Genomic DNA, 19,025 nt, shown 5'->3' on the forward strand with positions numbered 1-19,025 from the left:
CAACCCCTTGAGGCATCTTCCCAGGAATCAAAGGTGCTGCTGGATTTAGGGAGAGATCTCCAGCTGCCACAGGCTCCTCTTGGGGAGACAGCTTCTATCTTCTCTTCCCAGGATGTTTATGTTACAGTGTCACACATCAGTGGGAAACATTCACAGCCCCTTTGCTAGAGCATCATGGGGGAAAGGGTTCCATTGAGCAGAGGACAGTGCCAGAAGGGTGAAGCAGATGAAAAAGCATCATAAAATACAGTAGGGGTTGGAATCCCCACCCCATCACCAATATCAAATGCAAGTAAGTCAAAGAAAAGTTCATCTCAGAACTAAGTAATTTCTTTCAACTGCGCTGAGCTGCACTGGGAACATTGAGGCAGTCTGTGATCTAGAAGATTAATAGGAAATCTGCTCTGGATTGGGAGTGATTCCCTCTTTTATTGGAAACCCCAAAGAGTAATGGCTGTAGGACAGGAAGATAAATTGCAGCAATGTTACGTTTCTTTGTGCAGACATGCTTTTGATCATAGAAAAATACCCCATCTGTTTCTAAATTACTTGTTGTATTGATTTAACAGGTAGTAACAGGGAGGGGGAAGGGTGGTGGTTTGTTGTTTTTTTTTCTTTGGCAAATCCATTTTGCAAAGTCTCTTGGAAATCTGACAGTTCAGTGCAATAAAAATAGGGGCTTGTGAATCAGACAAGATGACTGCTGTCAGGCATGAGGTTCTGCACAGAGGCACAGGCTGTACTTGCATGGGCTCAAGCCCCCTTCTCTCCAGCACCCTGTCCCACAGAGCTCATCAGCTGAGTTCTTGCATGTAGAAAATATCCTTTACACCAAAGAAGCTGTTCCTGTGCTTCCCTCCCTGCCCAAACCACACGCACTATGCTGCCCTTCTTGCATGTTTCCAAATTCAGAAAAAGTTTAAGTAGCTGCCTGGCTGGGCTGTGGACATTGTTTCCTTCTCGTGATGCCCTTGCTGGAGCAGTTAGGCAGCCAGGGTAGCTCTGGTGGCATGGGGATGGTGACTGGGCTTGTGACACAGCCAGGATTGATCGAGTCCTTCCCAGGTTAACCTCAATCCCTGCCACCCTGAGTGAATCCCTGTTAGCACTGAAAAAGCCTTTTCTCTCTCCAGAAGTGAGGAGATGCTGCAGGTGAGCTACAGAGGATGCCCAGCAATGTCCAAGTGCCCTGAGAAAACCTCCCCAGAGCTGCCAGCTCTCCCTGCAACTTTTTCTGAATTTGGAAATGACACCCACCCTACACTGAGCATCCCAGCACAGGAAGAGAAGGTTATTCAACCCCACCTGCTATCTCCTAGCTGTGCAAGGATCAACCTGCCTCCCTCTGCACACCCAGCACAGCATCAGGCAGCTCAAAAGACTTTTTGCCCCCATCTGACCCCCCCAGGGTTCCAAACACCCCTACCTCCAGCTCACAGCAATGTCCCACAGTGAAACCTCTCCTTCCCCTGCTAGCAAACACCCTGAGGCACAGCCCTGGTATCAACCCACATACAGATCTTTTACTTCACCAAAAAAAAAAAAAAAAAAAAAAAAAAAAAAAAAAATTTCATGCAGAATCTTTTGGTTCATAAAAGAAGCTGTTTCCCAGCAGCTGCCTGAACAACCTTCAACCCTCAGCTGAGAAATAAAGTGACCCAGGAGTCAGCAAAATAAAATGAACCATCCAACTCCAACAAAGAAAAGTGGCTCCCGTCCCTGGGCACAATATGGAAAAATTTGGCAAATAGATCTGATCTGCAGCTTCCATCTCTCCAGTGCTCCGGTCTCCAGCCCTCTGGTTGTCTGTCTGGGTTCTTGTGCTGCAAGGACCTGGGAATGCTCCAAGGGGTCCAAGGCAGGTGAGCGAGAGGTGCCATGTTAGCGCTTTGAGCTGGACGATATAAATATAAAACATGGGTACAAATGGGTTCTTGGTACAGAAAATATCATCTCACAAGGCACTGGGGTGACAACCACACACGGCGGGTTCCAAACCGGCTTCTCCAGCTGCTGCAGAGCATCAGAGCAGGATGAAGGAGGGGAAGAAGGGACTGGAGAAGTCCCGGTGCTGCCGTCCAGGAGGGATTCAACCCAAAAGTCCAAGGAGTTGTTTTTCCCAGCTGGCTGTTGCTTTTCCTTGGGCTGGCAGGGGCTCCAGATCTCCTTGGGCTGGCTTGGGGCTGGGTTTGGCCCAGAGGAAGGTGCATAGATGGGCCAGGGCTTGGGGTCCTCTGCCCTCTCAGCTCCCTCCTCATGCCAGCAGCCCCAGCCGGGTCAACTTGGCTGAGAGGAAAGAGTGGATGATGAAGACGATAGTTTTGGGGCAAGAGTGAAGGTCCAATTGCTGCAAGAAAGAAACAGAGGGATGTACGCAAGGGGTTGGGCTGTTCCTGGAGCAATCTAGCTTTCTGGTTGTGGTGGGGAGAGCCAGGACCTTTCCCCCATCCCAGAGTGCCTCCAAAACCAGTCTTACTGGGGAGGGCTGTATATCACAGGGGCTGCGTGTAGCCAGGGATGAGCCATGCCTCAGCCCCACAAGGCAGAACGGGTGCTGAGCACAGGGTGGGTGCTCTGCTCCCCTTCTTCCCCCAGGCCTGGTGGGAGGGTGGGTGGAAGAATAGCACTCGTAAAGCCAACTCACAATCTCTCCCTCTGGGCCACCAAAGTCCAGGTAGAGCATCTTAGTGCCATCATCTGAGGACATCTGCAGCTTCTCAAAGGGCTGCTGGAGCAGGATGGTCTTGCTGAGCCCGGGCTCGGTGGTGGAGATGGTGAAGCCCTTGTCGATGTGGATGGAGAGGGTGCAGTCCTGCCCCTTCCATGTGCAGGCTGGGGCAGGGGACAGTGGGAGAAGTGAGCCAGGGGCTGCCTGCTCCACCACCCGCACCCCCAGCTCCCCACTCACCTGTCGAGACCTCCTGGGCCAGCTCGGCGGCCCCGTGGGTGCCATCCACCAGCAGGCGGGTCCAGAGCGCCAGGTCCCGGGGGCTCTCCAGGCTGAAGAGGTGGGTCTGCACGCCCAACCGGGTGCCGCTGCGCAGTGCGAACGACAGCTCCGCCGCGTACAGCGCCGAACCCTTGGCCGGCCCCGAGTGCACCAGCCTGCCGCACCCACCCGCCATCAGAACTCCCATCGGTACCGCCAATGGTACCGCGCTCGGTAACGCTCCCCTCGTTATCAGCACCGCCCTCGGTACCGCCCCGCCCCGCCCGGGCGGTGTTTGCTGGCGCGGCCCGCAGGCGGCGCTGCAGCCCCGCGTACCGCCCGCCCCCGCCCGCAGAACCAAGGGAGCTGCAGCCGAACCCCCCAGCCCTGAGCCCCGGCACCACTGACACCATCCCGGGACACTGACACCATCCCCAGTGACCTGCCAGCACCCCTCGACATTGTCATTATCCCCAACGCCTGCCATCATCCCTAGGACTCTACCACCAATCCCCGTGTCCTGCCACCATCTCCCAGACACTGTCACCACCCCCTCATCTCTTCCATCATCCCATGGTCCTACCACAACCCGACTACTCCACCCAAAAGCCACTGCCACCACCCTGGGGCTCTGCCCCAATCCTCAGCCCCTAACACCACCCTCAGTCACTGGCACCACCCCCTGGACTTTTCCATCATCCCATGGTCCTACCACCACCCTCAGTCACTGCCACTACCCTGGGGTCCTGCCACCACTCTAGGGCTCTTCCCTGACCTCAGCCCCTGCCAACAATCCTGGGCACTGCCACCACCCTTCCCTTCACACAGGGCAGGAAGGTGCCGGGCCGGTGTCCCCTACCTGGTGGCAATGAGTGGGTAGCTGTGTGTGGGCTTGCCCACAGCGTCACGGCTCTGGGGCAGACTGCCATAGAGCAGCAGCTCCTTCTCCGTCAGGACAGCCAAGAGGTTCCTGGTACCGGTGCTGGGGAGCTGCAAGGGTGCTGGCGATCAGGGCCACCAGCAACATGGTGACCAGGGGCAGGGGAGGACATGGAGGTACCTGTTCGGTCAGCCAGCCTACGTGTTTGATGTCCCGTCCAGCTACCGCGCCAGCACCTCCCAGCTGTGCTCGCAGCTCCTCCTTCACCCTCGGCAGCAGTGCGACCGCGTTGGCCTGAATGGCGCTGAGCCACGACTGCGCTGTGGCCTCGTCCTTCGCCCGCAGGAAGAGGGCAACGCGCCCGTCCGCCGAGCACACCTCCAGGTACCTGCAGGGACATGGCCCCGCTGGGTCCCCACCGGCCCACGGTGACCCGGGACACCACAGTGGCACAGCCATCCCCCAGCACCACACCCTGACCTGTGCTCCGGGTCGGCGGGGAGGCACTTGCGGGACACGTAGCACATCTTCAAGGGCACGGTCCTGCCCTCCCGGAGCTCCCGAGGGGGCAGGAGGGGGGACGAGCACTTCTGTGGGGCAGCAGGAGAGGGGTCCCAGCTGACTGTGGCTCCTGTGGATGAGTTCTTGAAGTAAGGGGAGATCTCCTTCATGTACTTCACTGGAAGAGAAGCAGCACCTATCTGAGGATGTGGCATGGGCCACGGTGGCCTCATCCTGCCCACCAGCACCCTCTGTCCTCCTGAGACTCCTTGCACCTTCTCTGCATCAAAGCTAGTGCCTCCTTTCCCACCTCCCTGGAGCCACCACCCACAGGTACTGCAGTAGGTCCTCTGTCCAGCAACCCTGTGGGTAGGGGATGGCACTGGTGGCTGAGGGCATACCAGAGGGTGACATGAAACCTAGGATCCTCTTAGTGACATCATCCCAACCAGGGGAGCCCCCTGGGAGGGATTAAAATTACTTTTCCCCCTTTTTTCTTTCCTTTAACCCAGATCATTTCACTGATCCAAGTCTGATCAGGTCCCCAGGCGGCACATGGAGCCAGGGGGTGGGGAATGGGCAGGAGTCCTAGGCCAAAATTACACAGTCCAAACTGTGCTGGTACAGCCGGTCCCACCACCAGCTGGGAACAGCAGCTCCCAGCTGGCCATGGCTTGGCCCCAGGCTTGGCCCCAGGAAAAGCCTCCAGCTACATGCTCACAGCTCACACAGCTCTGAGTTACACACCAAGGACAAGAAACCAACTTTCAGTCCCCAGCAAGGCAGGATCCAGTGCCAGATCCCTCAGAGTCATGCTGGGACAGCAGCCATCTCCTGAGGTTAAGGGGAAGATGAAAGTCATGGGGAACTGATGGGGCCCCATAGCTATGTCCCAAAAATTAGGTCAAAAGCACGAACCAAAAAGCTTTGACCGAGGCAGGGAGGACGCCCCACACAGCAGCCCAGTGGGACCACTTGTAACCCTGCCCTGGGAGGACTAGGGGAAAGGATTCCCTTTGGTGGCCCTTGGGGGAAGGACCATGGAACAGACACGTGGCTGCTGCCACGTCCCCAGCTGTCACTGCTGGCTTTGCTCCAGGTCCAAGTCAGCGTGTGGGTGGCAGGAGGAGGACACAAGCTTGGCTTTGCAGACAGATCTTGTATGTGACTGGTCAGTGGAGCAGCTCCATTGCTGCAGAAAGCCACAGCCACCCAGTTATGTGCTGGAAAAAAGCCCTTTTCCCAGCAGAAGAGAGTCCAAACACAGAGCCTACCATCCCCATCCTTCACCCACCCATCTTTCCCATTGTTACTATCCCAGCGCACTCCTCAGAAAAAACCCTGAATGCCAAAATCCCACCCAGAAGCAGTGGCAGGGCACAGTGGGGAGGCAGAGCTCCAGGCTCTGGGGACACAGCTATAAATGGCCACCACTCCACTGTGGCACGTGGGTCAGGTTACCCTGCATGGCGCCAGGGCCAAGGAGGCAGCAAGGGGCCACCAGCCTCATGCCTGCACCCCCTGGTATAAATAGCCACCACGTTCCCACAGGCATTTGAGCTAGGCTGGATTTTACCCCAAGACATTAATCTCGGCAACAGAGACCAGCCATTATCCCGGTGCCTGGGAACTAATTGGAGTTCAGAAAGATACCATTCAGACCCTGAAACCCGAGCTGTGTCCCCGTGCCAGCCCTTGACTCCTTGGGCACGCAGAGGATGTCACCGGCATCAGTGGTGGAATGGTGGGGTCACATCCCAACGGAGCAGAGGAGGAGGGGAGCAGTGCCTGGCCCACGGAGAATGAGGCAATGGCACATGGTTTCCAGGAAGATTTTAAGGCTGTTGGGAAAGCACCAATGGGTTCCGGCAGCTCAGGGGCATCCCAAGACAGCTCAGAGAGCCAGGACATGATGGGGGCTGTGGTGTTCCCTGGGACACACCAGAGGCTGGGCCACTGTCCCATGGGAGCTGTTGTCCTCTCTGACAGGAGGAATTTCAGACACATGGCATAGCCAGGGGGACATGGTGTGACAGTGCCATCCCCAGCAGCAGCCACCACACCCCTGCCCATCCCTGCAAAGCAAAAACAACACCATGGAGTTTTCCCAGAGCAGGATGAGTTGCGGATTCATTTACACTCCCGCCAGTCCCTTTACTGCCTGCTATTGAATGGATTAATTAATTACAACCATCTCATTAAAGCAAATGACTCAGACCATATTAGATATCACCTCTGCTACTGGTAATTGTAATTCTTGTACTGTTGTTTTGGTGTTCCTTTAATCAACAACTTGCAGTGCTGGGGCTCCCAGGCCCTCTTCTTCTTAGCCATCACCCTTCCAAAAATCCCTTGGCAGAAATAACCCCCCTTCAGCAAAGCCTCTTGGAGGCTGCTGGGCAAACATACTGTCCCCAAAGGCAGGCTACCTTCACACAGGTTCTCTGCTCCTCAGGGTCATGGCCTGGCCCATGGATCTTCTCCAGCATGGAAGAAAGGGGACAAATTGGACCTCTGGCCACTCAGGGTTTTGCACTGAAGACTTTATTTTAGGTTTCGAGGAAGCATCAAAGGTTTCTGGGGAGGCCATGGGTGAGTAGCTGCTTGTGGCACTGCTAAAGCATCATGTGCACCCCAAGCCCAGCAGCAATCTGCATCAGGGACAAGAGGGACCAAGGACCCAGGTCTGCCCTGCTCTTCTGTCTCTGTTGGAGATTATTTTTTTCTAATTCCTTGTCACCTCAGAAAGAGGCAAACACACCAAAACCTCTTGCTTCCACCTCTTGGGTAAAAGATCCTCTCCACCAGCCCATCCCTCCCAAGGATGGGGTACAAGCCCAAACCAAGAACTGCTGCACCCTCAATCCTGAGTCACCACAACCTGCCCCATGCCAAGCTCCTGACCCCGGACAGCTTTACTGAAGAGCCACAAACCCTCCTCCAGCCAGGAAAACCAGGACAACCGCATGGACACCCAGCAGTAGGCTCAAGAGCCTGCTCCTCAGGTCATCAGCTGGGTGCTGGCACATTCTGCTCCAGCCTGGAGATGACAGTACAGACTCATGGTGGAAAGGTTTAAACTTGCACTGCCAGTCAGGGATAGGGTGGCTCACACTGCCCCCCCAAGAGCTTCCCAGCAGCATTGGTACAGTGCTGTGAGTCAAAAAGTTCCAACCCTACAGGTGGTCATCTCATCAGGAAGACTTCCAGAAAAATCATGGAGATCCATCACTGGTCCTGAGGAGATGCTAAGGCTATCTCCAGCTGGTGCCTCTCTGTCTCAGGACTACTCATGCAAAATTAACATGTGGAACTGAGGGATTAGCTAACAGTCATCTCAAAGAGATATTCTGAAATGACCTATGAACTCCACATGCTTCCAAAATGCAGGGGCTGACACAGCTGCACTGTCCAGCATCCCACCCAGGGAGTGTCCCTTGTTCCTTGTTCTGAGCACGAACAAGGCAGCAGGTGCTGGTCCCAGCTATCTCAGCTCCAACCCTTCTACTTCAGGGAGGAAGACAACATGGGATGCTGCAAAGTGGAGGTGCTATCATTGTCCCTCCTGCCTTGGAACCCTGTCCCATCCCTCAATGCTATGTGCCATGCTCCAGCTCTTTCCTAAATGCACTTTTTCCCTGCAGGCTCTTTCCCTGCACTCCATGGCCAGCAGTGATCCATGGGCTGTGTGATCCCAGGGAGATCATGGGACACCTCTCTATGTTTCCAGAGGAGCAGAAACATTCCAAAAAAAGTTCCCAGAGAAAGCAAACTGAGGTGTGGAGGAGGTAGGATATAGCACACACAGCACTGCTGAGGACAAAGCCCAAGCAGCTCACACTCTGAGAACCATCACATCTGCCAGCAGACATTCACTCATTCACTTCAGTGTCCCACAAAGGGCTGGAGACCACCTCAGGACTTTCTCTCCAGAAGCCCTTCCAACGGGCAGCAGCAGCAGGGAACCATACAAATTCTGCTTGCCAGCACCTATCTCCACTCAAAACCCCCTTCTGCTCCACACCAGGGTTATTCCCCCCAAGACCACCAACATTTTGTGGGTCTTTCACACTTCACACCATGCATATCTCCACCCTCTGACACTTTCTGGGCCTCCCACAGTTAGGGCAACTAGCACACCCGAGCTGGCCATCCCTGACACTACTCTTTCCCAGCACCCCTTCTCTATGTTGAATTTCAAGCTTCCAAGCTATTATTTGGCCAGCCAAATCTTGGAGAGCATTGACAGCCCCAGGAGCTACCCTGCAGTCAACAAGCCCTGAAGACAAGATGCCTGTGACTGCCAGCTCCTCTTCCTCACTGCTCCCAGTTCTCTACCCGTACACAGGGGTCTCTGCAGGAAAACCATTCCTGGCACGCAACCCCTTCCAGGGCAGTTGGGTTTTTCAGGGACTCTGGATACCAAGCAAAGCAAAGGAGGAGGGAAAAAAAAAAAAACCACAAAACCAAACAAACTAGGGAAAAATAAGGTAAAGGAGAGCAACTCTCCCCAGAATAACAATGTAATATAAAGACAAGCCAACTCCCCCTGCAAATATCAACAGAGTAGTTTGACACATCCAAAAAACGTCTTGGCAGGACATACTGAGAGGTATCTGCATGTCCTCGTTGCAGGAGCCAGAAGCCAAGCTGAGCAACCCAGGGTGAGGTCTGGCACGTGGAGCCACCGCTGGTATTTGGGTTAAAACACATCACCTCCCAGCTCTGCTTGGTTTGGAGAGTCTCACCTCAACTCACTATCCTGACCCATGGGCACAGCAGCTGTAAGGGAATTCAGAGTCACCCCTGGAGGCACACACCCCTTGAGGTTAAGGCTATCATGTCCTGGAACAAGCCCAAGTAGGAGAAGGAGCACTGAAGCCCCTCCTTGTCTCCTCTGACCCCAGCCCTACCAGCCCTCACAGGGCAGGGTGCTGGGAAAGCTCTTTGAGAGCCCTGGGGGTGGCAGGTGTAGAGCAGGGGACACCCTGTCCCCAGGAAGGGCCATCACCTCCACAGAGCAGCCCATCAGGGACCACACTGCAGTGCTAGCCCCACTGTGCTCCACAGGCAGGGCTGCACTGCCCCAGCACACCTGAAATGGGGATAATGGAGATGCAGCATGTGTGTCCCATGTTCCCCTCTGAACAAGCAGCAGAGATCCCTGCCCCACTCCAGCCGTTGTCTGCAACACCCCTGAAAAGCACCATGCCACAGGAGCCCCACAGCACCATCTCCAAACTAATCCCAAAGCCTCCAGCATGTTTTGGTGGGAGCCAGCCCAGCCCTCTCCTTCCATGGGTACCTGCTGGGAGTTTCAGTTATTTATGAAGCTCAGAGGGTCACACCTGAGCTCAGAGAGCTACAGCAAAGGCCCTGACTGAAGGTGCCTCCTGGGAGGGCAACCTGGCTGCCCAGGGGGATGGAGAGGAGAAGGAGAAGATCCAGGAAGGGAAGCTGTTCTCTACAGAACAGGCAGCTCATCTCCACCTTGCACCGAACCACTAGCAGCAAGGAAACCCAGGCCAAGGTAAAGGATTTAAAGAAAACAACAGAGAGGGTGCTCTGAGAACAGCAGCTATGGGGAGGAATTTTGCAGACTCCCAGAGAAAGAGGCCCTTGTATTTCTCTTTGGTCAAAAAAATAAAAACCCAACCCCAGCACCAACCCTATCTGCCCCCAGCAGCTGTGCAGAGCAGCACATTCCTCCAGATGAACTGTGGTCCTGTGGCTCCCAGGAGAGGAGGAACCCACAGAAGAAAGGGCTGAGCCAAGCTAAAACTGAAAATCTGGAGCTGAGACAATCTGAGGAAGGCATAGGAAAGCAGGAGACATGGAGGTCACTGGCAGGAGAAGACACAGAACTCTTCTTTGTCTAGGCAGAGCCCAGAGCACTGCTCCCAAATAAAACCACCCTTTGGGATCTGGAGCTCTACAACAGTACCAGGAAAGGTCTGGTTAACTGGGGTGCTGTTCAGGGGTGAAGACAGGGAAGGAGCCCATCCCTGGGGACAGCCCCTGGGTGTTCAGCCTTGCCTGGCCAAGCTGGCAGAGGGTGGGCAAGGGTGAACAGATGTGATGTGAAATATAGCAGGAGAAAAGTGGGGTCCCTCCTCCCATGGTCTGAACCAACCAGCCCTCAACCCCTTCCCAAGAGGGGTTGAGGGGGTTCCCACAGCCTGACATCCCCCACAAGGCTGTGGGACATCAGGGACCAAGACAAAGCCCATTCCCAGGGGACCAGCTCCAGCTTCCCCCAGAACAGAGAGGACTGCAAGCCCTGGAATGTTTACAGCCTCAGCTGCCAGGCCAGGGGGGCTGCATTTGGGGTTCATCTGCCTTACCCCACCTGGGAGGCAGCTCCTGCATCTGCACGCTTGCACTGGCCCTGCCTGTACCCTGCTCCTGCAGCCTGCCTGCCAAAAATCCCTCCCAGCAAACCAAAAGATGCCCAGCAAGGAACAGGGTGCCAGTGTACCCCCTCCTACCAGGCATAAACCCACAGAGCCACACAGCCCTGCTCCAGCTGAGGAGGTGGCTTTCAATGAAAATCACAGGAGAAGCCAAAAGTTTTCCATGCCCCAGGAGCTGCAGGGTGACACCAGATGACAAGAAGAGTCACAAGCTCCCTAAAGCCACACCACATCTCTCATCACTGCCCACCTGCAGTCCACCTGTGCAACCCACAATGATGGAGCTGCTGGGCACCCAGTTGTGGCACAGGTCTCTCCTTCTGGAGGGAGATCCCAGCAGTTACCTCTATCCAGCTCTTCGGATGAGCTGCTAAACCAGACTTTCCATGTTGTTTTCCCTTTGAAAGAGCATGCAAATGCCTATGCAGATGATGTGCCACCCCCATGCTCCCAGCCCATTGCTGGGAAAAACAGGGAGCAGCCCTCTCAGAAGCAGGAGGACCCTGGACCCCTCTCGTATCCTCATCTCCTACCTTCCAAGACCACCTCCTTGCCCGTCTTCTTCAACGCCTGCACCGCCTCATCATGTGTTGCCTCGGACAGGTCAGTCCCATTGACAGAGAGGATGGCATCCCCCACGTAGAGCGCTTCGGTCTGATCTGCTGCCAGCCCCTTAAATATCTTGGAGATCAAGATGGGCATTTTGTTCTCTCGGCCACCTTGAAACAGAAGACAAACAAAGCAGTGGTGGCTGCCAGACCACACAAAGGGGTGGGTTGGCTGGGGGATGCTTGGTTACCCACTGGGGAGACTGAGCCCTTCTCCTGGCTCTTGGCCATGCTGTGCCAATGCCACTTAGCATGTCCCCACATCCCACCGCCCTGTTGCCTCGGATGACCATGGCACCCTGTTAACAGCCTCAGGAACCAAAATACCACAAGGCTTTACAGCAGATGAAGACAATTGCTCCAAAACCACTCTGAGCAGATTTCCTCACAGCACAAACATGTACACTGGCCATCTCCCCATCAGTTTTGGCAGGAAAATGTGTCTTTATTTGCATTATTAATCATGTGTGCTGAGCGATCATCCCTGCTCTGAGGCCTTCACAATCTAAATAGATAAGACAGCTGAATGTTTTTGAAGAGGCAAAGAGCCAGAGAGAGGTGAATCAATCTGCCTGTTTGCTCCTCTCAGCACAGCAGGCCTATTTTGGATGGAGGATGGGGAGAAGCAGGTAAAGGGATGTAATTCAAACCTCCAGAGGGCTTGAGGAGCTCATTCTACACGTTAACTTTTGAACCCACGGGGGGCCCCAAGAAGTGTGGCTCCCTGCATGCTGGGGAGCAGGGGTGCAGCAGGAGCCCAGGCAGGAGCAGCAGGGACCGGCAGCCCCCGATGTGCTTCACCCCCAGGACAGATTGTCCCAAGGAGCCTTCATCTCCCGAGGAAGATATTGAGCCCAGGCTGGTGTCACCAACCTCCCTGGGCTGTTCCCAGCCAGTGCCACAGGCATTTCCTTGCTCAGACGCCTGCCAAGCCTCTCGGAGGGTTCGGGTTATCAGCTGTCAGAGGCCCCCGCGGGGGCTGCTCTGGGCCTGTCCTCCCAGCAGCCACTCCTCACTGGGGCTGCCCACACCGAGAGCCCTTCCCAGAACCCGCAGCTCGGCCAGTGTGGGGAGGGCCAGCCCAGCAGCTACGGCACCCGTCACCTCACCCGCACACCAGTTTGCAAGGAAAGGTCCCTGGGGACATGCAGATGGCACCCGTTGTGACAGGGACCCGTCAGCAGCCCAGGTTAGGGGAGCGATGCCCTCCCACAGCAGTGGCGGTGACTGGCAGCTCTGCCCCACCGCCTGGAACAGCTTCTAGCTCCCAGTTTGGATGGTGACCACTTGGTTTCCACATGCAACACTGTGAAAATAAAGTTTTCACTGAACTCAGTGATGTTTCTCCCTTCCTGAGAGAGACACAGAGCTAGCAAAAACTTGGCAACCAAGGGGTCATTACAAAGGGGGTTTTATGCTTCCCAAATAGAATGGCTGGCAGGCTTGCACACCCCACAGACACAGCCAGAAGCACCATTCTGATCCAGACCCAGCACCCGGACAGCCACAAGCCTTCACACTTCCAGAGACAGACAGAGGCTGTGGCCATAACCTCCTGGAGCCGAAGCCACATCCAGAGGTTCAGCCACCCATCACTGTCCGCTGGACTGCTGGGCCTGTTGCCTGCCCATCAACCCTCTCACCCACGCATCGCCACGGCCCGCTGTCTGCCTGCCCCCTGCCTACCTCCCTGCCCATCTGCTACATACCTGCCCACCCGCTGCCCGTTTCATCCTCGTTTCAATCCGTTTCAGAGTTTCCAGCATGCTGGGAGCGACGTAAAAAGCAAAGGCAGAAACGCCATCCTCCCAAGAAGTTTCCAGCCTGAAGTTCAGGCGAGTCACAGAGGAATAAGGCAGCTCGGGGTGGGGAAAAAACGGATTGCAACAGGGAGGCTTCCCACTGCTCCCGTCTGCGGGAGGGGGCTTCTCCAAGCCCGAGCTGTGCTGGTTTAACGCACCAGCCTGGGGATCTCCGAGGAGTTTACAGCCACCTCCTTCGTGTTGCCGAGTTTGAAAGGGACATTTCTCAACACGGAGAGGACAAGGACACGCTGTCAGAGCCCTCTTTCTGCTGCCATAGGGTACCCCGCATGTCCCACCTGCCTCGGCAGGAAGCCCCCTCCCCCTGCCTGCACCGGGGTAGCAGAAGCTCCCTCCAGTTCCCCCAGGCCGGCACTCCGCTCCCCGCTGCACCCCAAAGCGCTGCTCTCTCCCTGGGCTGGGGACGTTTTGGGTCCCGTCACTGCCACGCGTGCCCCATTTTGCCCTGCACGAAGGCCGGCTCAGGGCAGTGCCCAGGGTGTGAAGACCCCGACCCAGCCCCAGCCCCAACTCCGCTCCCCACGCAGGGTTTATCCCCAGCCTGGAAGCGAGTTGCCGGCAAGGAGACAGCAACAGGTCTCGGTGCCTCCCCCCGCGCCGGGACGCCCGTCCCTGGGCCCGACCCTCACCTTTGATGCTGATGCCAAGTCCCCCCACGTCCTGTTTGACGACTCGCACCGTCCGCCTGATGTTGGCGAGAGCCTCGGGCACGGCGGCTCCCGGTTCACCGCCGTTCAGTTGCGCCGCGGGGGCCTCGCCGGGACCCGTAGCGGGGCCGGGGCCATCGGCCGGGCTGACCCCCAGCACGTCCTCGGTCAAGCTGAGCAGGACGCGGAGCCACTGCCCGCCGGGGCTGCGCAGTTCCAGCAGCCCGCTACGCGGGGCACGCCTGCCCGCCGCCATCTTCCGCGGCCGCTCCGCACCTCCCCCGCCGCGCCGCTCCGCGCCCCGCCCCGCCCCACCCCGGACCTCCCCGGCATGGGGCACCGGGGGGGCGGCCGGAACGCTGGTAGTTTCCGCTTCGTGCTGGGACGTGACACTGGGAGGACTCGGTGGTCCCACTGCTCCCCAGTCTGGGAGGGTGCATCGGGGGGTTGAGGGTCCCTGGGGCTCCCCGTCTCGGACAGGCATGGGGCACCGGGAAGGACATGGCTACCCGGCGCCACCCGGTGCTCCCCTCTCCAGCCTGGGATGGGGTACGGAGGAGGGACAGTGGTCCCCGGTGCTCCCTGCTCCGGCGTGGATTATGGCACGGGGAGGGGGATTTAGCTCCCCAGTGCTTCCCTGCTCCAGCTCGGGATGGGGCACACGGAAGGACTCGGGCCCCCGGTGTTCTGTGACTTCTCCTTGCTCTGGCCCTGGGGACAAGGACACCCCCGTGCTGGGATGTGTCGCAGGAGGAGCAGCAGAATCCAAGCAGGTGCCAGGTGGCTCAGCCCTTCGTGTCCCCAAGGGCCACAGCCCCCTCCCCTTCACCCTCCCCTCCCATCCCCCCGCAGTCCCGGGCCTCTCGCCTGCAGCCCAAGCCCACCCTGGGGGGCCCGGGGGCAGCAGGATGTGGCCGCTTAGCAAGGGTAAGGGGATGAAGGCCTGGGATGTACGCTTACAGGGATCCCTGTACATGTGTACCGAGTGGGGTGCTCGGGGAGCTCAGGAAGCATCCACACCCGTGCCCAGCCAGATCCTGCGGAGGACCTCGGGGAGGGTGCTGTCCTACAAGTATTTTTTTACCATGCACCATTTTTCTAAAACATTTTTGGCTCCTTTATAAGGGCTGGCGATGGCTCTGGAGGCTCCACAGTGCCTTGCCAGCCTGCCTGCAAGGCAGGGAGGGGGCTGCCTGCATCAGCCCTGGCCCCAGGGGTACCTCAGGAGCCAGCTTGTTTGCAGTGGCCTCGGGGCAGGCACTTTCTAATAGCCTCAGCGGGTATTACACAGCACTGAGGCACAGGGAGGTAGTGTCTGCAGACATTTCAGACGAGTCCGTGTTGTTTTCCCCTTGCTTGTCCTGTTCCTTAAAAACAGGAACAGTGTTACCTTTGGCATACCCGAAGGTTTGGTTTTTGTTTTTTGATTTCTGTTTTTTTTCTGCAGCCAAGAGGCAGCGATTATGAGTAAAAAAACTAGCACTAGGAGTAGCAAATACCTCTTGGTGTAAGAGTGCCCTTTGCTCTCTTAGCATTTCAGGCTACAGAGGCCCCAGACCCACTGCAAAAGGATTTATAATTGACATGTACCAGATTTGTAATTAATGTGTACCAGCGGCTGGGAAGAGGAACAGGGCGAGGAGCCCCGGCTGCTCTGGCAGAGGGGCTGCAGTATGTGCCCAGCTCAGCAAAGCCCTTCCCCAGCCGGGGGTGGCAGCCAGCCCTGAGCCTCAGCCACGCACAGGGGGAGAAGATGCTCCCCGGGCTCCCTCCCACGCAGCAGCAGCTGTGGAATTTCTTGAGGTTGCAGCAGAGGAAACCCTGAAGGCTATTTTTTCACAAAACAGACGGTTTACATATTCCTAATTTTCTTTTTGCTAAGAAGTCTGGGGTTTGGCTGAGGTGACTCCTTGCCTTTTTTAGGATGGTGCAGCTCAGTTCTACAACACCCTGTCACACAGCCAAAGGTGGGTGTCACCCTATAATCCCATCCCTTGCACAACCCATTGGGCCATCCAGGCCCTGCTCCAGCTGCCCACGCCACTAGGTTTGAGTAGAGCAGAGGGGAATTTTGTTCCTTGGCCCTCAAGAGGAGTCAGGGCTCATTTTCCCTGCGTTGTTGCTCTGAGATTTGAAAGCCAGACAGCTGTAATCAGCAGTTTGTCCAGGTTTTTTATTCACTCCCAGCACTGCTTTTGATACTTTCAGCCTTTAATGCCACGTCCCTGCCTGGAGATGCAGCAGGGACCCTAAATACTGGTTTTAGCACAGAAGGATGGCACCGTTTGGCTGGTTTTCTATCATTTCTCATCTCTATGCCCAGCACAGTGGATGCTGAGAAGCACAGCCTGGAATCACAGAAGCCTCCTGGATGGTGACAGTGCCAGGTGGAGGGAGAAACCCTGCCTTTCCCCATCCTGCTGCTGGGCTGGAGAAAACTCCCGGATTCCTCAAGCCAGGGCGCAGCACACCAGCTTCACCTCCCTCAGAGAAACCCTACCAGTGGTGTGAGGCTGATGTGAAGGTAGAAAGCTACTCCCATGGCCACCACTTCAGTACAGGGGACAATCCTGTTCTCCCCCCCTTCAGCAATTAATGTTCCCTTGACAATTGCATTAATTACTTATGTAGAGACCCAAGGCAAGTACTGTAAGTTTTGGTTCTTTCTAATGTAACCCAAGAGTCCAAAGCTCTCTTAAGACCTTGCTCCCAAACTGGGAGGCTCGGTTAGATCAGCGGGGGTACGTGGGGAGGGGAGCAATAGGGCTCAGCAGACTGCTGCAGTTTTTGGATCTGGGCTCCAGGTTTTAATCAAAGACAAAACCCATTTGCTGGTTCTTCTGTACAGCTGGGTCAGGCAAGAGCTGTGCTCAGATGAGGATGGGCACTCAATGATGTTCTTGGAGTCCTGCTGCCCCTCAAACAGAGATGTGGCTGCTTATGGAAATGGCAGCAGGAGCAGAAGGGAAGGGGCTGGGGAGCACAGGGGGTCTGTGATGCAAAGCCAGGGATGCTGCCACAGTCCCTGGGGGAGGGAATCACTGGTTTTTAGCTGCAAAAGAGCATCTCTGGTGTCCACGCCTCCTCTAAGGGGTCCCCAAGAGGAGGACATAGTGGTCTGCGCAGTGTTGGGCCCCATGCCCTCCACTCCAAGCTGTCCCCCCAGCAGTGTGTTCTCAGCTCCCTGTTCCCATGTTGCCTCCTGGCTGATTCCCACCAGGGCCTGAGTCCCCGTGTCATCCCCCCCCCAGGTCTTTTCTCTCCAGCCCCCTGAACTTGGGCATTAAACAGCTATAATTAGGCTCATTTCTTTGGCATAGCCTGGAGCTGTGTCAGAGCACACCAGTCTATTTATAGAGTGCTGTGAGATGTTCTGTTACTTGTGTTAATTCAATTAATCCCTTCTGAAGCAAAATAAAATAATTTAAGAGCTCACGTTCAGTCCCTGGGACAACATTTTGGAACTACACTATAGTGTAGGAATATACTGTTTCCAGGTAGCATATGAAGCTGCTGGTAGTGCTCAGGATGCTCTGGTAGTCTTTATCCCTGGTGCTTCTCTGCTCATTCTGAATTCCCCTGGGAATTCAGGGGGTAGAGGTGAGACACAGTCAACACTGCCCTCTAAGACTGAGCCCTGTGAAGACCCTGCAAGGGGTGGGAAAGAAATAGTTTTTATTAGATAGATATTCATACAGATAGGTTTTCATATAGATAGGTTTTAATACAGATAGTAATAGATTTAGATACATAATAGGTACTTAACAACTGATTCATCCTTTGTTATGGAGGAAATGCAATGAAATGGCATTATCTGACTTTAAAATCACTGGAGTCTTTTAAGTTGAGAGCACTTTCTTTTTGATTTAGGACATAATTAGTCCCTACAAAGTTTCTTCCATCTCAGAGGCTCTTCTCTTACCAAACTCTTGTGCAGCCACAATCAGCTGAGTTCTCATAGCATGAAAATACTTTTGCTACCACGTGGCAGATCTTGTGTTATCAGGGCAGGATCACTTCTATCACAGAACATGAGACCGGATGAGAAAAAGCAGCACCCAGGAGCTAAAAGGGAAAGGTAGCAGTTGTTGCACATTAAAGCCCAGCATTCACTGACTGCTGCAGCCTCTGCCTCTCAGATACTCAAGACTCAGCAGCCGGGACCCTCAGTCAACCCCCAGGGTAATTTAACAGATATAAATGAATCTCAGAGATCAGCACATGAGCTGCAGATTGTAAAATCTACCATTATGTTTGCAGTTTCAATTGGGCCAATTGGCCCCACTGGTCTCTTCTGTAGAGACCAAGGCAAATCCTCTGTGTTCTGGTCAAACTGCAGCTTGCAAATGAAAAAGTTGTTTCCTCCCTCCCTGCACTGGGGAAGCAGCATCTCCTGGACTGCAGAGTTGATGGGATCCACCACTGGAGATACTACTCAGACTTCTGCATGTCATGGCTGCAGTATCTGTAGCACCAGAGACAGAGCTCCTGGGGAAACTGAGGCACAGAGTGAGGGTGGGAGGCTCTTGGCTCAAACAGAACTGTGAGGAGCACTGAGCACATGACTGCTGTGTTCCCCAGCTTCATGGATGACACATGGGGGCTTGCTGATGTTGTCTGCTGGCCAACACTGGTGACGTGGCCTGTCCCTTTTGCATGAGCAGCATCTCCCATGCGGGCAGCACATGCCCAGATAATGCTGCCTGTTGGGCTGTTTGAGCTCTGGGTGTTTCATTTAGGGCTATCAGCCCTTTCCCCGCCCCCCATCTGCTCCTACCTGGCTTTAGTTGCATCCCACATGCTAAAATCTTGGAGTGGGCTGCAAGTTCAGAGGGGTTATGGGCAGGGGAACACCTGCAAGCAAAACTTCCTCCAGGACAAACACAGTCCCACACATGGAGGGAGCTTCTGGATGTGGCCCTGCAGACAGGGACTCCTGTGCACCCCTCCCAGTGGCCCCATGCAAACACCAATCCACCCCAGCAAAGCCATGCTGTGGGATGTGCCAGCTCTCCTGGAGCAGGAACATGGCAGGGCCCCAGCACCCCAAAGTCACCTGGGCTTTATTGAATTCAACAGATAGACTGACCTAAAATAAATATCACTTCTTTACACTGCCACCGGTCCTCTCTGATGGCCCCTCAACATGACAACACCAACGTTGTCTGGAGTAGTAGGAGACCTTGATGGATGTTACTTCATTCCCTATTCACGGGAGTGCTGC

General features: G+C 55.4%; 1 protein-coding gene across 2 annotated transcripts; it reads right to left on the reverse strand.

Annotated features, from left to right (window-relative positions):
• Window positions 1–535: 535 nt before the first annotated feature.
• SNTA1 (syntrophin alpha 1) lies at window positions 536–14,076 on the reverse strand. Of its 2 annotated transcripts, none has more exons than XM_030462824.1 (8): window positions 13,784–14,076; window positions 11,257–11,442; window positions 4,290–4,488; window positions 3,990–4,197; window positions 3,789–3,919; window positions 2,909–3,105; window positions 2,645–2,832; window positions 536–2,347 (listed from the first exon to the last, which is right to left on the reverse strand). In XM_030462824.1, exons 1-8 carry the CDS (start codon window positions 14,055–14,057, stop codon window positions 2,255–2,257), a joined length of 1,476 nt encoding a protein of 491 aa, XP_030318684.1. In that variant the 5' UTR covers window positions 14,058–14,076; the 3' UTR covers window positions 536–2,254. The 2 variants fall into 2 exon arrangements, with proteins under 2 accessions (XP_030318684.1, XP_030318685.1); XM_030462825.1 differs by lacking the exon at window positions 13,784–14,076 and adding an exon at window positions 13,041–13,358.
• Between the last annotated feature and the right edge of the window lie 4,949 nt (window positions 14,077–19,025).

Source organism: Calypte anna, chromosome 20 (assembly GCF_003957555.1).
Source record: "Calypte anna isolate BGI_N300 chromosome 20, bCalAnn1_v1.p, whole genome shotgun sequence".
Classification (NCBI taxonomy): Eukaryota; Metazoa; Chordata; class Aves; order Apodiformes; family Trochilidae; genus Calypte; species Calypte anna.

Excerpts from the sequence above, each read along its gene's own strand:
- SNTA1 (XM_030462824.1), bottom strand. The coding sequence starts at position 14,057 with ATGGCGGCGGGCAGGCGTGCCCCGCGTAGCGGGCTGCTGGAACTGCGC. Across the intron at positions 4,489-11,256 it reads CAAGGAGGTGGTCTTGGAAG|TGAAGTACATGAAGGAGATC; the intron begins GTAGGAGATGAG and ends CTTCTCTTCCAG. Across the intron at positions 2,833-2,908 it reads GGCCCAGGAGGTCTCGACAG|CCTGCACATGGAAGGGGCAG; the intron begins GTGAGTGGGGAG and ends CCCCTGCCCCAG.